General features: G+C 39.2%; 1 protein-coding gene across 1 annotated transcript in view; it reads left to right on the forward strand.

Moving 5' to 3' along the window:
- The window catches only part of nckap1 (NCK-associated protein 1), a 274,250-nt gene that overhangs the window by 146,758 nt on the left and 111,940 nt on the right, over positions 1 to 15,552 (forward strand). Inside the window, 3 exon segments of the mRNA XM_039757729.1 lie at positions 789 to 921; positions 1,944 to 2,025; positions 7,086 to 7,144. Of these exon segments, the coding sequence (XP_039613663.1) occupies positions 789 to 921; positions 1,944 to 2,025; positions 7,086 to 7,144 (274 nt within the window).

The raw sequence follows: 15,552 nt of genomic DNA on the forward strand, positions 1-15,552 counted from the left end.
GCCTTTCATATCTATCTATCTATCTATCTATCTATCTATCTATCTATCTATCTATCTATCTATCTATCTATCTATCATATAGTGCCTTTCATATCTATCTATCTATCTATCTATCTATCTATCTATCTATCTATCTATCTATCTATCATATAGTGCCTTTCATATCTATCTATCTATCTATCTATCTATCTATCTATCTATCTATCTATCTATCTATCTATCTATCTATCTATCATATAGTGCCTTTCATATCTATCCATCCATCCATCCATCTCAACAGCCCCATTAGAAATCTTTTTACTGAGAAAAACGTTGACACGTTCAATGTATCTGGGCAACATCGACAGCTGCTGCTAAGATTTCATAAACCAAAAGGTGACGTCTCTGTATTTTGATTAAGTCAATAAGCACAAATCAAAACTGTTAACTAAGTCACTGTACTCGCCAGACGTTTATGCCAGGTGTACATTTTCTGACTTGCTTTCCTGTGTATTTAACATGCGAGACAGTTTGTGTGTTCACATTTGTAAATGTTGTAGGATTGACCGATTTGCTGTTGATGCTCTGTAGTTAGGTTTGTGTTTTACTGAATGAAGAGTGCTGTATTAAAAATGAAATGAATTTGTTTAAGAGATGTAAACTTTTAAAGTTTTATTTATGAAATGATTCAGTCTGCTGCTGAAGTTGGTGAGCCCCTTCCGCCAGCTTATTTTGAACATTTTCAATGGTTGGCTTTAACTCGAGCACGTTGAGTTGTTTTCTCTTATTTGTCACTTTTTATTTTTCAGACATATTGCTGAACTCATCTTTTACATGGAAGAATTACGAGCACACGTTCGGAAATACGGCCCCGTGATGCAGCGATACTATGTCCAGTATTTGTCAGGCTTTGACGCTGTTGTTCTCAATGAGCTTGTTCAGGTAGGGTTATTGATTTGGACCTTTTTTTCTGTTACTGATTTGTTATTTGAGTTTTCAAACAGTTGTCATTAAATGTGATGATTGTCCACCTTACTAAAAGGATCAGGGGCTTTATGTCTGTCTGTGTGTCTATCCAGTTGCTATGTCTCTAATTCCAAAAGATGGCACATCGCAAGTATTTTTAGTAATAAAATGCATTTCATTTGTCATTCCAGCAGATGGCACATCATAAACATTAACACTGCCTTTACAAAATCCTACCAAATGGTATGTAGTGGAGACATAGCCATTGTTGTATTTGTCATTCCAAATGCTGGCAAAACACAGACATTTGTAATAAAATGCATTGGTCATTCCCAAACATTTGTAGTAATAGAATACATTGCACTTGTCATTCCAACTGGTGGAGCATCACAAACATTAACACCGCTTTTATAAATCCCATTTTAAATGGCCTGCTGTAGTGTAGTTGTCATTTCAACAGATGACACATCACAAATGTTTGTAATACAACAGATGGTGTACGTATGTATGTGAGTGCATATATTTTATAGTTTATATATATTTTTTAGATTTTTATATTATACTCCCATTTTTGGGTGGCGTACTTATTTAAGCAGCTTTGACAATGTATTTGTATAATTTATTCCTCTTTTGAAGTGAAGTGCAGCCTTTGTTTCTAATTAGTGCAATTAAACTTTTATTTTGCCCAAATCTAATTCTTTTATGCCACCATTTTTTTTAAGTTAACAAAGAGTAGGTAATTTTAAATGACGCATGATATTTCTGTTTTAAGACTTGTGTTAAAATTTTATGTTGTAAAAACCTATTGGGATTTTTTTTTTACGTGCAGGCAAAGTTTACAAGTTGGCCACTAGATGGAGCCCTTGTTCTATTGTAATATCCAACACTAAGTATTTCCGTGTCATGAATAACAAAAATATGCAATTAAAACAAAATACTAAGATTAGTTTTAACATTTATTAAACGTTTGTAACTTGGTGTTGTATTTTATTTTCTAGAATCTGTCTGTGTGCCCAGAAGATGAATCAATCATAATGTCTTCATTTGTAAACACAATGACTTCCCTTAGTGTAAAACAAGGTGAATAATTTAAAATCTAGCTTTATGATATTTTATCAGTTAATATTTCTACTTTTTAATTTCTGCCTTTTTTTCATTGTATTGTAAAATTGACTATAAAGTTGCTTTGTAGGGAGCTAATGCATGGAACTTTTTTAAAGCATCACATAACTGTTTTGCGTTTGTTGAGTAATATTGACTGATTTCATTTAATGCCTTAACTGTACACATTCTGTACAGCCCCATTTCCAAAAAAGTTGGCATGCTGAGTAAATTTCAGATAAACACAGTATCTGATGATTTGCAAACTACCGTATAAAACCCAGTTTTTTTTTAAATAGAACAAAGCCATAAATAGCAAATGTTGAAACTGAAGAATGTTATTGCTTTATAAAAAACTAAGGGGCTTTGCCCTCCCATCAGCACTTTGCGCCGTTGTGAAGACGGGGGCTGAAGAAGACGTGATCGCTCCTCTAAAACCCCTCTTAATCGGTGATACAATTGGAAACAAATACAGTTTTGCCTCCTCTTTGCTCGATCAGCTACTGGCTTGCTGCTGTTGCCGTGCCGCGATGCTTCGAACGTTTACAAGCCTGTACAGCAACTGTCCTTTTGTCTCTCTTCCTGCTCTCTCTTCTCCCCCAGACGTCCTCAAATACTATTCAGTCTCTTTTCGCTGTTCCGTTATTTCAGCGAGGAATATTTTCCATTTGTTTGCGCTATTACGATCGTTTCTATCATTTTCTTGAGACTTTTGAATGTTCCTACTTCCATTATCTCTAACCTGCTCTGCATGTGTATCACGGGACTTGCTTCCAAAGATTGTATGTATGATGTGAGTTGACCGTCTCGCGGGACGTGAAAGTGTCTCTCTTCAAAAGATCACGTCTCGTCTCTGGGAAAAAGTCTTGTCATGTCGTAAATTTGAGAGAAATGATGAGCTCTTTTTGAATTTGATGTCAGCAACACATTTAACTCTTTCAGGGCTGATGTTGACTTTTGTCGAAATTCAGGGGTAGAGGACGGTAATGGGCTGTAAACTGTGACAAAACTTGCCCTTACTGTTTAGTTCGACTCTCTTTGCTTGAAGGAAAGTTACATAGCTTTGTTGATTTGACCTCGATTCCCTGCGTGTGCATGAGTAGTGAAGAGCAAACAGTCTCTAAAATGGCACGAGTCAAGCAAATGTGCAAAGCAAAATACCCCATGGACGTTTTACGTATTATTGCTGAATCGGAGTCTGAGTTTGACGCAAGCGATCTGGAGATGCATATCGACAACAATAGTGTGGTACCAGCATCGGCCTATCGGTCAACTGCTGATTTTGATCCTGAACACGTTTGTGTAGCTGATACGGTTACAGCAGCGTTCGCCTAGGAGGACCACCACTTATGACGACAAGAGGTACAAACCATATTGCATCACACTGCAACTGCCACCGTCACCAACCTGCTGTGCGAAGACGGAGAGGTAGCCGGCCCGCCGTGCATTCCTGCTTGCCATCAAGCCGCCCTTGCGCAGCTACTGCTGCCAGACATGCTGAACAGACGGCAACAGCAGCCACAGCACATAGCAGCAGACGATTTATGTTGCTATAATCCTGGGGTGGGAGGCGGTCAACAAAAGACTAGAACAGCTGTGTAATGCTCAAAAAACAGCTGGTGGAGCATCTGACAGCCAATGAGGTTAATTGGCCAGATGTCAGTCACATGCTGCGGTGGGTTGGCGCCCTGCCCGGGATTGGTTCCTGCCTTGCACCCTGTATTGGCTGGGATTGGCTCCAGCGGACCTCCGTGACCCTGTGTTCGGATTCAACGTGTTGGAAAATGGTTGGATGGATGGATGGATGTCAGTCACATGATTGGGTATGAAAAGAGCATCCCGTAGAGGCAGAGTCTCTCAGAAGTAAAGATGGCGAGGGGTTCACCTCTCTGTGAAAGACCAACAATGCAGCAATTGAAGAATGCCATCCCTCAGTGTAAATTTGCAAAGAATTTGGGGATTTCCTCAACTACATAATACACAATATCATTAGAAGGTTCAGAGAATCCAGGGAGATCTCTGTACAGAAGAGACCAGACTGAAGACCGATATTGGCATCACATTAAAACCAGACACAATTCTGAGGTGGAAATCACTGACTGCATGGCTCTCAGGAACACTTCTGAAAACCATCGTCTGTGAGCACAGCGCATCGCAGCATCCACAAATGCTAGTTAAAAGTCTACCAAGTGAAGAAGAAGCCATATACAGTATATAAATATGATCCAGAAACCACGCCACCTTCTCAGGGCCCGAGCTCATGTCTGAAAATGTCCTGTGGTCCACCCGAATCAAACTGTGAAATTCTTTATTTTTGGAAAATCGTGGACTTGGTGCCCTCCAGGCTAAAGAGGAGAAAGGGACCACCCGGCTTGTTATCAATGCAGACTTCAAGAGGCACAGCATCTGTGATGGTGTTAGGGGGGTTGGGGTTGCATTAGTGCACATGGCATGGGTAGCTTGCACATCTGGGAGGGCGCCATTAATGCTGAATGAAACCTACAGGTTTTTTTGAGCAACACGTGCTGCCATCCAGTTGACGTCGTTTTCAGGCAGACCATGCCAAACCACATTCTGCACATACTACGACAGCATGGCTCTGTAGTCAAAGGGTCCACATGTTAAAGCGGCCCGCCACCCACTGAAAACATTTGGCGCCTTATGAAATGAAAAATACGACAAAGGAGAGCCTGAATTGTGGAGCAGCTGAAATCCTAACTCAGGCAGGAATGGGCCCCCCGACACAGATCACTTTTAGAACTCCAGGTCTCCTCAATTCTGAAACGTTGGTAAAAACACGAGGGATGGCAGCAGCGTGGTAAGTAGGGCCCTGTGACAACTTTTTTGGAAACATCAAATTCAAAATGTGCAGGTACAGTAGAACCTCTGGTCACAATCATTTCCGAACATGTACGAATCGGGTTACGGCCAAAAAGTTTGCCAAAATTTTGCATCTGTTTACGACCACGCATTCTGGTGGCAAACAAAAACACAGGCGGCCAGTTTCCCTACGCACGTTCGTAAGCGCCAATGAATCTCCCATTCTCCGTTTTCCATTTTCTTTTGTTTGCATATACACGGCCTAACAAAGCAGCTGATGCTGCAACAGGAGTTACGATGTTAACCAAGCAGAGGCCTCAAGTTCTGGAAGAGGTGTGGTTGAACAACAACAACAACATTTATTTCTATAGCACATTTTCATACAAAAAAATGTAGCTCACAGTGCTTTACATAATGAAGAGTAGAAAAATAAAAGACACAGTAAGAAAATAAAATAAGTCAACATTAATTAACATCGAATAAGAGTAAGGTCCGATGGCCAGGGGGGACAGAAAAAACAAAAAAAAAAACTCCAGACGGCCAGAGAAAAAAAATAAAATCTGCAGGGATTCCCGACCAAGAGTCCACCCAGTCCCCTCTGGACAATCTACCTCACATAAATGAAACAGTCCTCTTTGTATTTAGGGTTCTCACAGAAGGACTTGATGATGATGATGGTCACGTAGACTTCTGGCTTTTAGTCCATCAATGCTGGAGCATCAAGCTTTGAGTAGGTGGAGGTGGCGCAGGCCACCACCACAAAGAAACTGGAAAAAGAAACAGAAGAGAGAGTAGGGGTCAGTACGGATTTTAGAGCCACCATGAATAGTTATTGTGATGAATTGAACATAGAGAGTATCACGATTAAGTTAAATTGAAGTTATGAGAAGGCCATGTTAAAGTAATGTGTTTTCAGCCGTGTTTTAAACTGCTCTACTGTATCAGCCTGGTGAATTCCTATTGGCAGGCTATTCCAGATTTTAGGTGCGTAACAGCAGAAGGACACCCGCCTCACCACTTCTTTTAAATTTTGCTCTTGGAATTCTAAACAGACACTCATTTGAAGATCTAAGGTTACGATTTGGAATATAAGATGTCAGACATTCCAAAATATAAGATGGAGCAGATTATTTAAGGCTTTATAAACCATAAGCAGTATTTTAAAGTCAATTCTGAAAGACACAGGTAACCAGTGTAGTGACATCAAAACTGGAGAAATGTGTTTGGATTTTCTTTTCCTAGTTAGGATTCTAGCAGCTGCATTCTGCACTCGTTGCAGTCGATTGAAGTCTTTCTTGGGTAGTCCGAGAACGAGAAGCAGAGGAGAGCGTAAGTGAGACGATCATATGTGAGAAAGCCAGGAAGATTCAAGGCGATTTGCTGAAAAGAAATCCTTCTTCGAGTGGCGAAGGTGAGGCATTTAAAGCCAGTAGAGGATGGTTTGAAAAGTTTCGCAAGAGAAGTGGCATTTCATTTTTTTTCCCCTGTGCTTAAATCTAATAATAAAAAGTGTTTACAGCGAGCGGTTCATAAGGGTCTAGTGCAATGTTAATTAACTATTTTTGTGCTTAAAAATATATATATTTACATGCAGTTCGTATGGTCTGGAATGGATTAATTGTATTTACATACAATCTTATGGGGAAATTACATTCAGGTCGCGTCCAGAGTTTTGGAACGAATTACGGTCATAACCAGAGGTACCACTGTATTTCTCAAAAAATAAGTTTCTCCGTTTTAACATCTGATTTTTTCAATTCAATTTGGGGTTTATATGATTTGCAAATCATGACATTCGATTTATTTTTATTGTCATTTCACTCAGCCTCCCAACTTTCTTTTTCTTTTTTTGTTTTGGAAATGGAGTTGAACCCGGTGTCAAGTTTAAGTTACTTTTTAAATAAATGTGTATTTGATAAGTCTTGTAAATGTTTTAGTATTATGAATTATATTTTTTAAGCTATAAAATAGCTTAAACAGTTTTACACAACTTTACACGGCAGAGCTGGCATCTGCTCAGGATGTGCGCACTCATTCTTGAGGGCCACGACCACAAATGTATTTAAATTGTAATGAACTATGTATATTTATTCACTCTTATTAAAAATGCTCAGCTATGAATATAACATTTTCTTGAACATCTTAATCTAGTTAACTTAAATAGGAATCATTATGAAAATGTGGCGTTCATGTTCATTATTATTTGTATTTATTTGTAGTTGAAGATGGAGAGGTGTTTGATTTCAGAGGAATGAGACTTGATTGGTTTAGACTGCAGGTAAGCCGCTACTTCATGTTATAACTCGAGAATAAGAAATGAAGAAAACAAAACAATGAAAGTTATTTCTTGTTGTTTTTTTTTTTTTGTTTTCCTCCCCAAGCCTGTTAAACATTCTTCATAATGACCATATGCTTGGGTTTGACGTTTAGCAGTTACCACTTTTTGCCACCACTCCATCCCGGGCTTCATGTATCAGACCAGGGCTGGCCAACTCTGACCCTGGAGGGCCGAAGTGCCTACAAGTTTTCATTCTGTCCATTTTTTTAATTAGTGACTCCTTTTTAATTAACCTCATTTAATTTATTTACTATTTAAAGACTCTGAGCCTTTTAATCAGTGGTCTCAAACTCCGGCTGTGGAAGTTTTCATTCTAACCCTTTTCTTTATTGGTGATCCATTTTTGCTGCTAATTAACTCCTTTTCCTTTAATTTTAATTGCCTTGTTTTGTTTAAGATTTGTTCCTCTGAATTGCTTCATTTCTTTCTTTAAATGGCACCCCTTAAACAGAAATAAAACGTGAAGTGAGGGAGCCAACAGAAGACCAACTCAGTCAGGGCCTCAAACTCCAACCGATTTCACTCCAACCAACTGCTTAATGAGGTTTTGTTAATTAAACTCGTTCTTTAATTTCATGGCTTGTTGCTGCTCTCATTGTGCAATAGCAGACATTTTGTTTTTTTTTTTTCTTTTCTAAGACCACTGCTAAAATGTTTTGTGGACCTGAGCAGATCAACATTCCTGGGATCTTTGTTTATTCTCAGATATTGTATGATGGACACAGTTTGCTGCTCGTGTTTTGGCTCATTTTGTATCTCATTATTGTTTCGCTGCTAATGAAGGAAAAAGAAACAATTAAGAGGTCTGAGTCTTCAATTTAAATGACTGTATATACTTTAAGTTTAAGTTCTCCCGCAAATACAGTTAGGTCCATCAATATTTGGACAGAGACGACTTTTTTCTAATTTTGTTCTCTACATCACCACAATGAATTTTAAATGACACAACTCAGATGACGTTGAAGTGCAGACTTTCAGCTTTAATTTAGTGAGTTGAACAAAACGATTACATAGAAATGTGAGGCAACTAAAGTATTTTTTGAACACAATCCCTTCATTTCAGGGGCTCAAAAGTAATTGGACAAATTAAATAACTGGAAATCAAATGTTCATTTCTAATACTTGGTTGAAAACCCTTTGCTGGCAATGCCAGCCTGAAGTCTTGAACTCCTGGACATCACCAGATGCTGGGTTTCCTCCTTTTTAATGCTCTGCCAGGCCTTTACTTTCAGTTGCTGTTTGTTTGTCGGCCTTTCTGTCCGAAGTTTAGTCTTCAACAAGTGAAACGCCTGCTCAGTTGAGTTAAGATCAGGTGACTGACTTGGCCATTCAAGAATTTTCCACTTCTTTGCTTTAATAAACTCCTGGGTTGCTTTGGCTGTATGTTTTGGGTCATTGTCCATCTGTATCATGAAACGCCGCCCCAGTCAGTTTGACTGCGTTTAGCTGGATTTGAGCAGACAGTACGTCTCTGAACACCTCAGAATTCATTCGGCTGCTTCTGTCCTGTGTCACCTCATCAATAAACACGAGTGTCCCAGTGCCACTGGCAGCCATCACACTGCCTGACTCCACGTGTTTTACAGATGATGTGCTATGCTTTGGATGATGAGCTGTTCCACGCCTTCTCCATCCTTTTTTCTTGCCATCATTCTGGTAGAGGTTGATCTTGGTTTCATCTGTCCAAAGAATGTTTGTCCAGAACTTTGCTGGCTTTTTAGATGTTCTTTAGCAAAGTCCAATCTAGCCTTTCTATTCTTGAGGCTTATGAGTGGCTGGCACCTTGCAGTGCACCCTCTGGATTTACTGTCATGCAGTCTTCTCTTTATGGTAGACTTGGATATCAATACGCCGACCAAGCCCTGGAGAGTGTTGTTCACTTGGTTGGCTGTTGCGAAGGGGTTTCTCTTCACCATGGAAATGATTCTGTGCTCATCCACCACTGTTGTCTTCCGTGGACGTCCAGGTCTTTTTGCGTTGCTGAGTTCACCAGTGCTGCTTGCTTTCTTTCTCAGGATGTACCAAACTGGAGATTTGGCCACTCGTAATATTGTAGCAATTTCTCAGATGGGTTTCTTCAGTTTTCACAGCTTAAGGATGGCTTCTGTCACCTGCATGGAGAGCTCCTTTGACCGCATGTTGTCTGTTCACAGCAAAATCTTCAACATGCAAGCACCGCACCTCAGATCAACTCCAGGCCTTTTATCAGCTGAATTGATAAGACGTCACGACGGACTTGAACACACCTGCCCATGAAATAGCCTTTGAGTCAATTGGCCAATTACTTTTGAGTTCCTGAAATGAAGGATTGTGTTCAAAAAATACTTTAGTTGCCTCACATTTTTATGCAATCATTTTGTTCACCCACTGAATTAAAGCTGAAAGTCTGCACTTCAACGTCATCGGAGTTGTTTCATTTCAAATTCATTGTGGTGATGTACAGAACAAAATGAGAAAAAAGTTGTCTCTGTCCAAATATTGATGGACCTAACTGTAAGTTGGGACTTGATTTTACCGTAGAATTTCTGGTATTTTACAATGTTGGTCGTAGAAGTCGAATGCGGAAAACTCACGCTGTTAGTCCAAGAGATTATGATATGCTAACACTCACCTGAGAGAGTAACCAGGGAGCCCACGGCCTTGTGTTTCTATGTATTGTGCCTACGTGACCACATGGTGATACCCAAACTATTCTGAAGCGACGTTTGCACTGTTTTGTGTTTTTTGTATCTCAGACCCTCATACACCTTTATCGTAAGAGCATCCCTTATCGATGATGGAGCTTACGATCAGAAGAAAATTTGAAGCTGGTTTTAAATTAAAAGTCGCTGAAGTGGCGAAAGAAAATGGTAACTGTGCTGCTGCAACAAAATTTGATGTGTCTGAGAAACTGATGAGAGATTGGAGGAGGCAAGAAGATGTAAAAAATAATTTAAAAAATGAAGGGTTGCATTTTTGAACGGACGTATAACTCGGGGTCTAATTTTATGATCAATTTTTTGGGTTTGAAGATCCGACTTATATGCGAGTATATATGCTAATTCAAAAGAAGTTAATTAGCAGCAAAACCAGGACCCTAATTAAGAAAAGGGTTAGAATGAAAACCTGCAGCCACTGCGGCCCTCCAGGCCTGGTGTTTGAGACCCCTGATTCAGTCCTGGAGGCCCGCAGTGGCTTCAGGTTTTTGTTCCAACCCAATTGATTCATGAGAAAGCATTCATTGCTGATGAAGCACTTATTGCTCAAGTGACATTTTTCGGTTTCACTTTAGTTGTCGCGCTTGTTAAGATTTTGAGCCCTCAGTTGCTTATTTTCATCTTAAACAGCTGTATTTTTTATTTTAACTGTTTTAAATAAGATGCAAATGACAAAGGAACCAGCAGTTCTGCCTTTAGCTTGTCTCCATTTCTACTTGTGTGTGTTCACCATTCACTGTTTGTTTTAATTAAGTTCTCAGAAGGAAACTGAAGAGGAAGTGAAGAACTGAAAAATACTCGTACATTTTAGGCTTCAAATCACTTGGATGATACGTGTATCATTAAAAAGGAAAAAAAAAAAAAGAACGACATTACATGGTAGAGTTTAAACACTAACAAGTCATGAAGTTAAATAAGATCTGTGATTGGTGAGGATTGGCAACCTGCAGCCGCTGCTGCTCTCCAGGGTCAGTGTTGGCCACCCCTGGATCAGACAGAGAAGAGAATGGAAAAAGTAATATTGCAAAGCTGAGATCATTAAATGAAGAAATAACTTTCTGTATAAACGAGAGCAGGATAGAAAAGAAAATTCAGTATGAAAAACAAGACATAATTTGCCAGATGGTCTGTTTTTGGAGTTTAGCCTAAAGTATCAGAAGTGGCCCAGAACCTGAGCAAAGGGGGGGCTGTGGAAGTTAACAACTGTGGATTTGTGGGGGTTAGGAACTTTGAAGGAGACTGCTTCAAGCCCACCATGTCTAAATGCAGGACTTTCACTGACTGAAGTTCTGTTATGATCTCCACGTGCCGTGAGATTGCTCTGCATTGCCAAAATTTGTTTTTCTTAATGATGTATGAAAGAAAGTTTCTTTTTTTTAAACTCACCTCAGTCGAAACATTTTAAATCATATTTATTAGGTAAATGAAATAAACTTTATCAATCCCAAGGAGAAATTCAGATCCATACAGCAGCAGAAACATAAAACACAGAGATATAGACTCACAGGAAAAATAATATAGCCAAAAAAATCAATCAATCATCTTCAGATTGGCTGTATTACCTGTCCTGTGAGTCTGTGGATTATTGACTGATTGATTGATTGATTAGCTGTCCTAGATAATACACCCAATCAATCAATCAATAATCCACAGACTCACGGGACAGATAATACAGCCAATCAATCAATCAATAAACCTACAGACTCAGAAGACAGATAATATAGCCAATCAATCAATCAATCAAATTAAACTTAAAAAGTACATCAGGTGAAAGCATCGACTTGTCTGATAGTAGTAGGCAGAAAAGACCTCCAGAGGTGCATCTTATCTGTTATACCTTCATCGTTATCACTCGTCAATTTAATATTGTTCTTTATCATCAGTATGCTGCTGCTGGAGTATGGTAATTCTCCTTTGGGATTAATAAAGTTAGGGTGGCACGGTGGCACAGTGGTAGCGCTGCTGCCTCGCAGTTATGAGACTCGGGTTCGCATCCCGGGTCCTCCCTGTGTGGACTTTGTATGTTCTCCCCGTGTCTGCGTGGGTTTCCTCACACAGTCCAAAGACAGGCAGGTTAGGTAGATTGGCGATTCTAAATTGGCCCTAGTGTGTGCTTGGTGTGTTTGTGTGTGTGTCCTACGGTGGGTTGGCACCCTGCCCGGGATTGGTTCTTGCCTTTTGTGCCCTGTGTTGGCTGTGATAGGCTCCAGCAGACCCCCGTGACCCTGTGTTCAGATTCAGCGGGTTGGATAATGGATGGATGGATGGATTGATTAATAAAGTTATCTATCTAGCTAGCTAGCGCCTCCTGCAGAGGATATTTCATGATGGCATCTGATTTTCCCACAATCCTCTTTACCATAACAGATTTCCCCCTGCGATGCTGCAGGCTTTCCTGATAACTTTGTTCAGGCATTGTGCTTCCAATCATGGACATCCTTTTTTTATTTTTAATAATTTTATTACAATCCATACATAGCAATCAAGTTTTTACAAAAAAAAGAATCATGTTAAGAACAGATCGATCCCCACCCCTGAGATAGAGAGCAATGTCATGGACATCCTTAATCCTTTGGTAACTTAATTAATGTTTTCTTTTCACATTTGGAGTTGTAAAAATGTTTATATTTTTTTTTAAATCTCTTGTGTTCATAAGATTTACTTCTGAGCACTTTGAAATCCCATTTTTTTGGTCCAGCTCCTCCTGACTCACTATTACTGTACCCTCTGCACAGTCACCTCTGATGATCACGGGGTCCATGAGGGGCCTGGTCCTCCTAAAATCCACCTCCAGCTCCTTGGTCTTGCTGGTGTTCAGGTGTAGGTGGTTTGAGTCGCACCATTTAACAAAGTCCTTGATTAGGTTCCTATACTCCTCCTCCTTGTATGGTTTGTGTGTGTGTGTTTAAATTCTTGTGATGACCTTTTCCTTGCTCATCTTTTTGTTTTGTACTACATTTACATTTACTTATTTGGCTGACGCCTTTATCCAAGACGACTTACAACGTTTATGACACAGTTGGGTCCATTTCTTTTGTGCTTTCAATTGGTATGAGTGACGCTAACACCTGAACCTCTTTAACTGTCGCCATCAGTCCTTTTTAAAGCGTAGGACTTAACTCGACACACTTAGAAAGCGGCCATTCTAGCTCTAGTATGTGATCTGCCTTTCAAGGCCGCAGAGATCTTATCAAGTCGAGTATCTGAAGAGTCCTTTTTTTTTTTTTCTTTCTAGACGTGGGTAAAAGTTTCCAGTTACACCCTGCATTCTCCTTTATTTCTTCCTTTAAATGAACAGTTCTGTTTACAGAAATATTCAACCCTTTTTAATCCTCCTTAATTACATCTTGGGAAAGAAAAAGTAAAGTAATCCTCTTAGATCTTCCATGAGTCATTCGCCGAATACCTTTAGTCATTTTTGGGGAGAGGAGAACAGTCGAGGCTTTTTTTTTCTCTTTTTTTTTAAACATTTTGTTCTGCTTGTATTTCATAATTAAATCATGGAAAATGAGTCAATGCTGTGCCTTATCCTTCATAGTAACATCAGATCAACAATTTAACCATGTTACAAAATAAAAATAAAATACAAAATGTGTACTTTTCACTCCACTGAAATCAGTAAGCCTGCCAAATTAATAAAGCTAAAGCAGATGGGGTTAACGTGACCACTGCCTGCCTAATCACGGATGGCTGACATGTTGTTAAGCCCTCCTCGGCCATTCCACGTAAGGCACACTGCTTGGCCTTCTTTGGTGTGACAGTTTACTGGTGGGGTCTTGTGTTTGGAACCATTCACACTATTGCTGCCCCACTGGTACCTACCAGTGTACCATTCTTATGACACACGTGTTATAAACTTTTCCTTTTATTATAATTTTAATTTTTACAGTAGATTCAGAAGATATTCTGATCTCTTCAGTTTTTACACACTTTATTGTATTGTAGACTAGGGGGCTCTGCCCCCTGCTCACTTCGCTCGCCAACCCCCGCTTCGGTGCTACACGCTAGCCTCTTTGCTGTTCAGCCGCAATGCGGATGTACAATTTAAATAGATTACTATTTTCATGGGAATTGTTACATATGCATAATAGAACTAACTATTTTACATTACAGCGAGTATTTAACCACTAGGCTCACCCACCTTTTAAGTTGACCACTTCTTAAGGCAATTCAATATGTAGATCAATTTGATATTTTATACAAACTCATTCATTTGGTTATATTGCGTTACTTTAATACTCCTAGTTTCTGTTATTTTTGTGATGAAATGTAAACTTTTTTTCTATATTGAGGTCCCCCTTTTGAACCCCCCTGATATTTACTACGCGGTGAGACATTTGTACTCCGTCAACATTAATTATTTCCAGAGACATAATTTTGTCTATTTTTCCAGCGCATCGCGTACAAAAGCAAGGAAACGATGGGAGCACCAGAACTCTGCTCACATCATGTCGCTTCGTACCGCAAGCTGCAAGTAGTAAGTCTGTGATAAGCGGAATACCGCTACGCTTTCCACTCACGGGACGGAAGGACAATCCCGACCGCTTTTATATAGTAAGAAAGAAGAAGAAGATATCGCACAGTCTGGAGTAGAAAATCATCTTTTACGTGGAAAAATTAAACTACAAATCCCATCGTGCATTGCAAAATGGACGGGGCGTGTGTGAAACTCCGCGCCTGCGTAGCACTCACGGGACGGAAGGACAATCCCGACCGCTTTTATATAGAAGGATAGTAAAGAATAGTAAAATATAATAATTTGAAAGTAAATTATGTTTCATGTTGCATTAGATTTATTTGTTGCGTTATACGATTTCATTCTGATTGGATTTGAAATTAACACGCAAATACTTTCTAAACTTACACATTTACTGTGAAACCTCAGTTAAAATAGTTTTTTTAATTACATTTTCGTCAGTATCTCATTGAATTTTGATTCCGTGTTTGGACTTTCATCGTGACAACGCAACATATAACTGCCCGTGAGTGAATTTCGTTTCTTTATCTCTAATAAATAAACCAACTTTTTTGAATGACCCTGTGATTTGTTAATTGTCGTTGCAAAAGCTATTCTAACGGGAAACTGTAAACATTTTAATATGAATGGCATATCAAGATCTCTTTTGGTGTCTTATGTTATCCACTGAAGATGTACTCTATTACCTTTCTTGGATACATCCTTCTTTTAACAGTAATACAGCAGGTGGAACACCGGACGGTGTTAACGGTTATACAGTAGATATTCTTTGTGATATTGTAAGTTGATGTTTTCATCTTTCGCACCATCACTACCAACTGTTTCAGCAGAGTCTATTTATACGTATTTAGCCAATTTTTCGTGTAACTGATCGACAATTTTCACGTTAATTCGTTTGACTTTATCGTTTCTTGGTTCTAGGATTGCCCATGTACTCATTTCTTCTGTTGATAATGGTTGAGAGGATGGTGTGACTTGAAAAAATCTCATGGCCAAAGTCTTGTTTCGCGGGACTTGAAATTATCTCTTTGAAAAAGTCTCATCTCAGGATTTCCTTTTATAATACAGAGATTTTTTTCTAAACTGTTACAATTGAGTTTTTTACATATCAATCTACACTCAGTTACCCATAAAGACAAAGTGAAAACATGTTGTCAGAAAGGTGTGCAAATTTC

This window comes from Polypterus senegalus, chromosome 6 (assembly GCF_016835505.1).
Source record: "Polypterus senegalus isolate Bchr_013 chromosome 6, ASM1683550v1, whole genome shotgun sequence".
Classification (NCBI taxonomy): Eukaryota; Metazoa; Chordata; class Cladistia; order Polypteriformes; family Polypteridae; genus Polypterus; species Polypterus senegalus.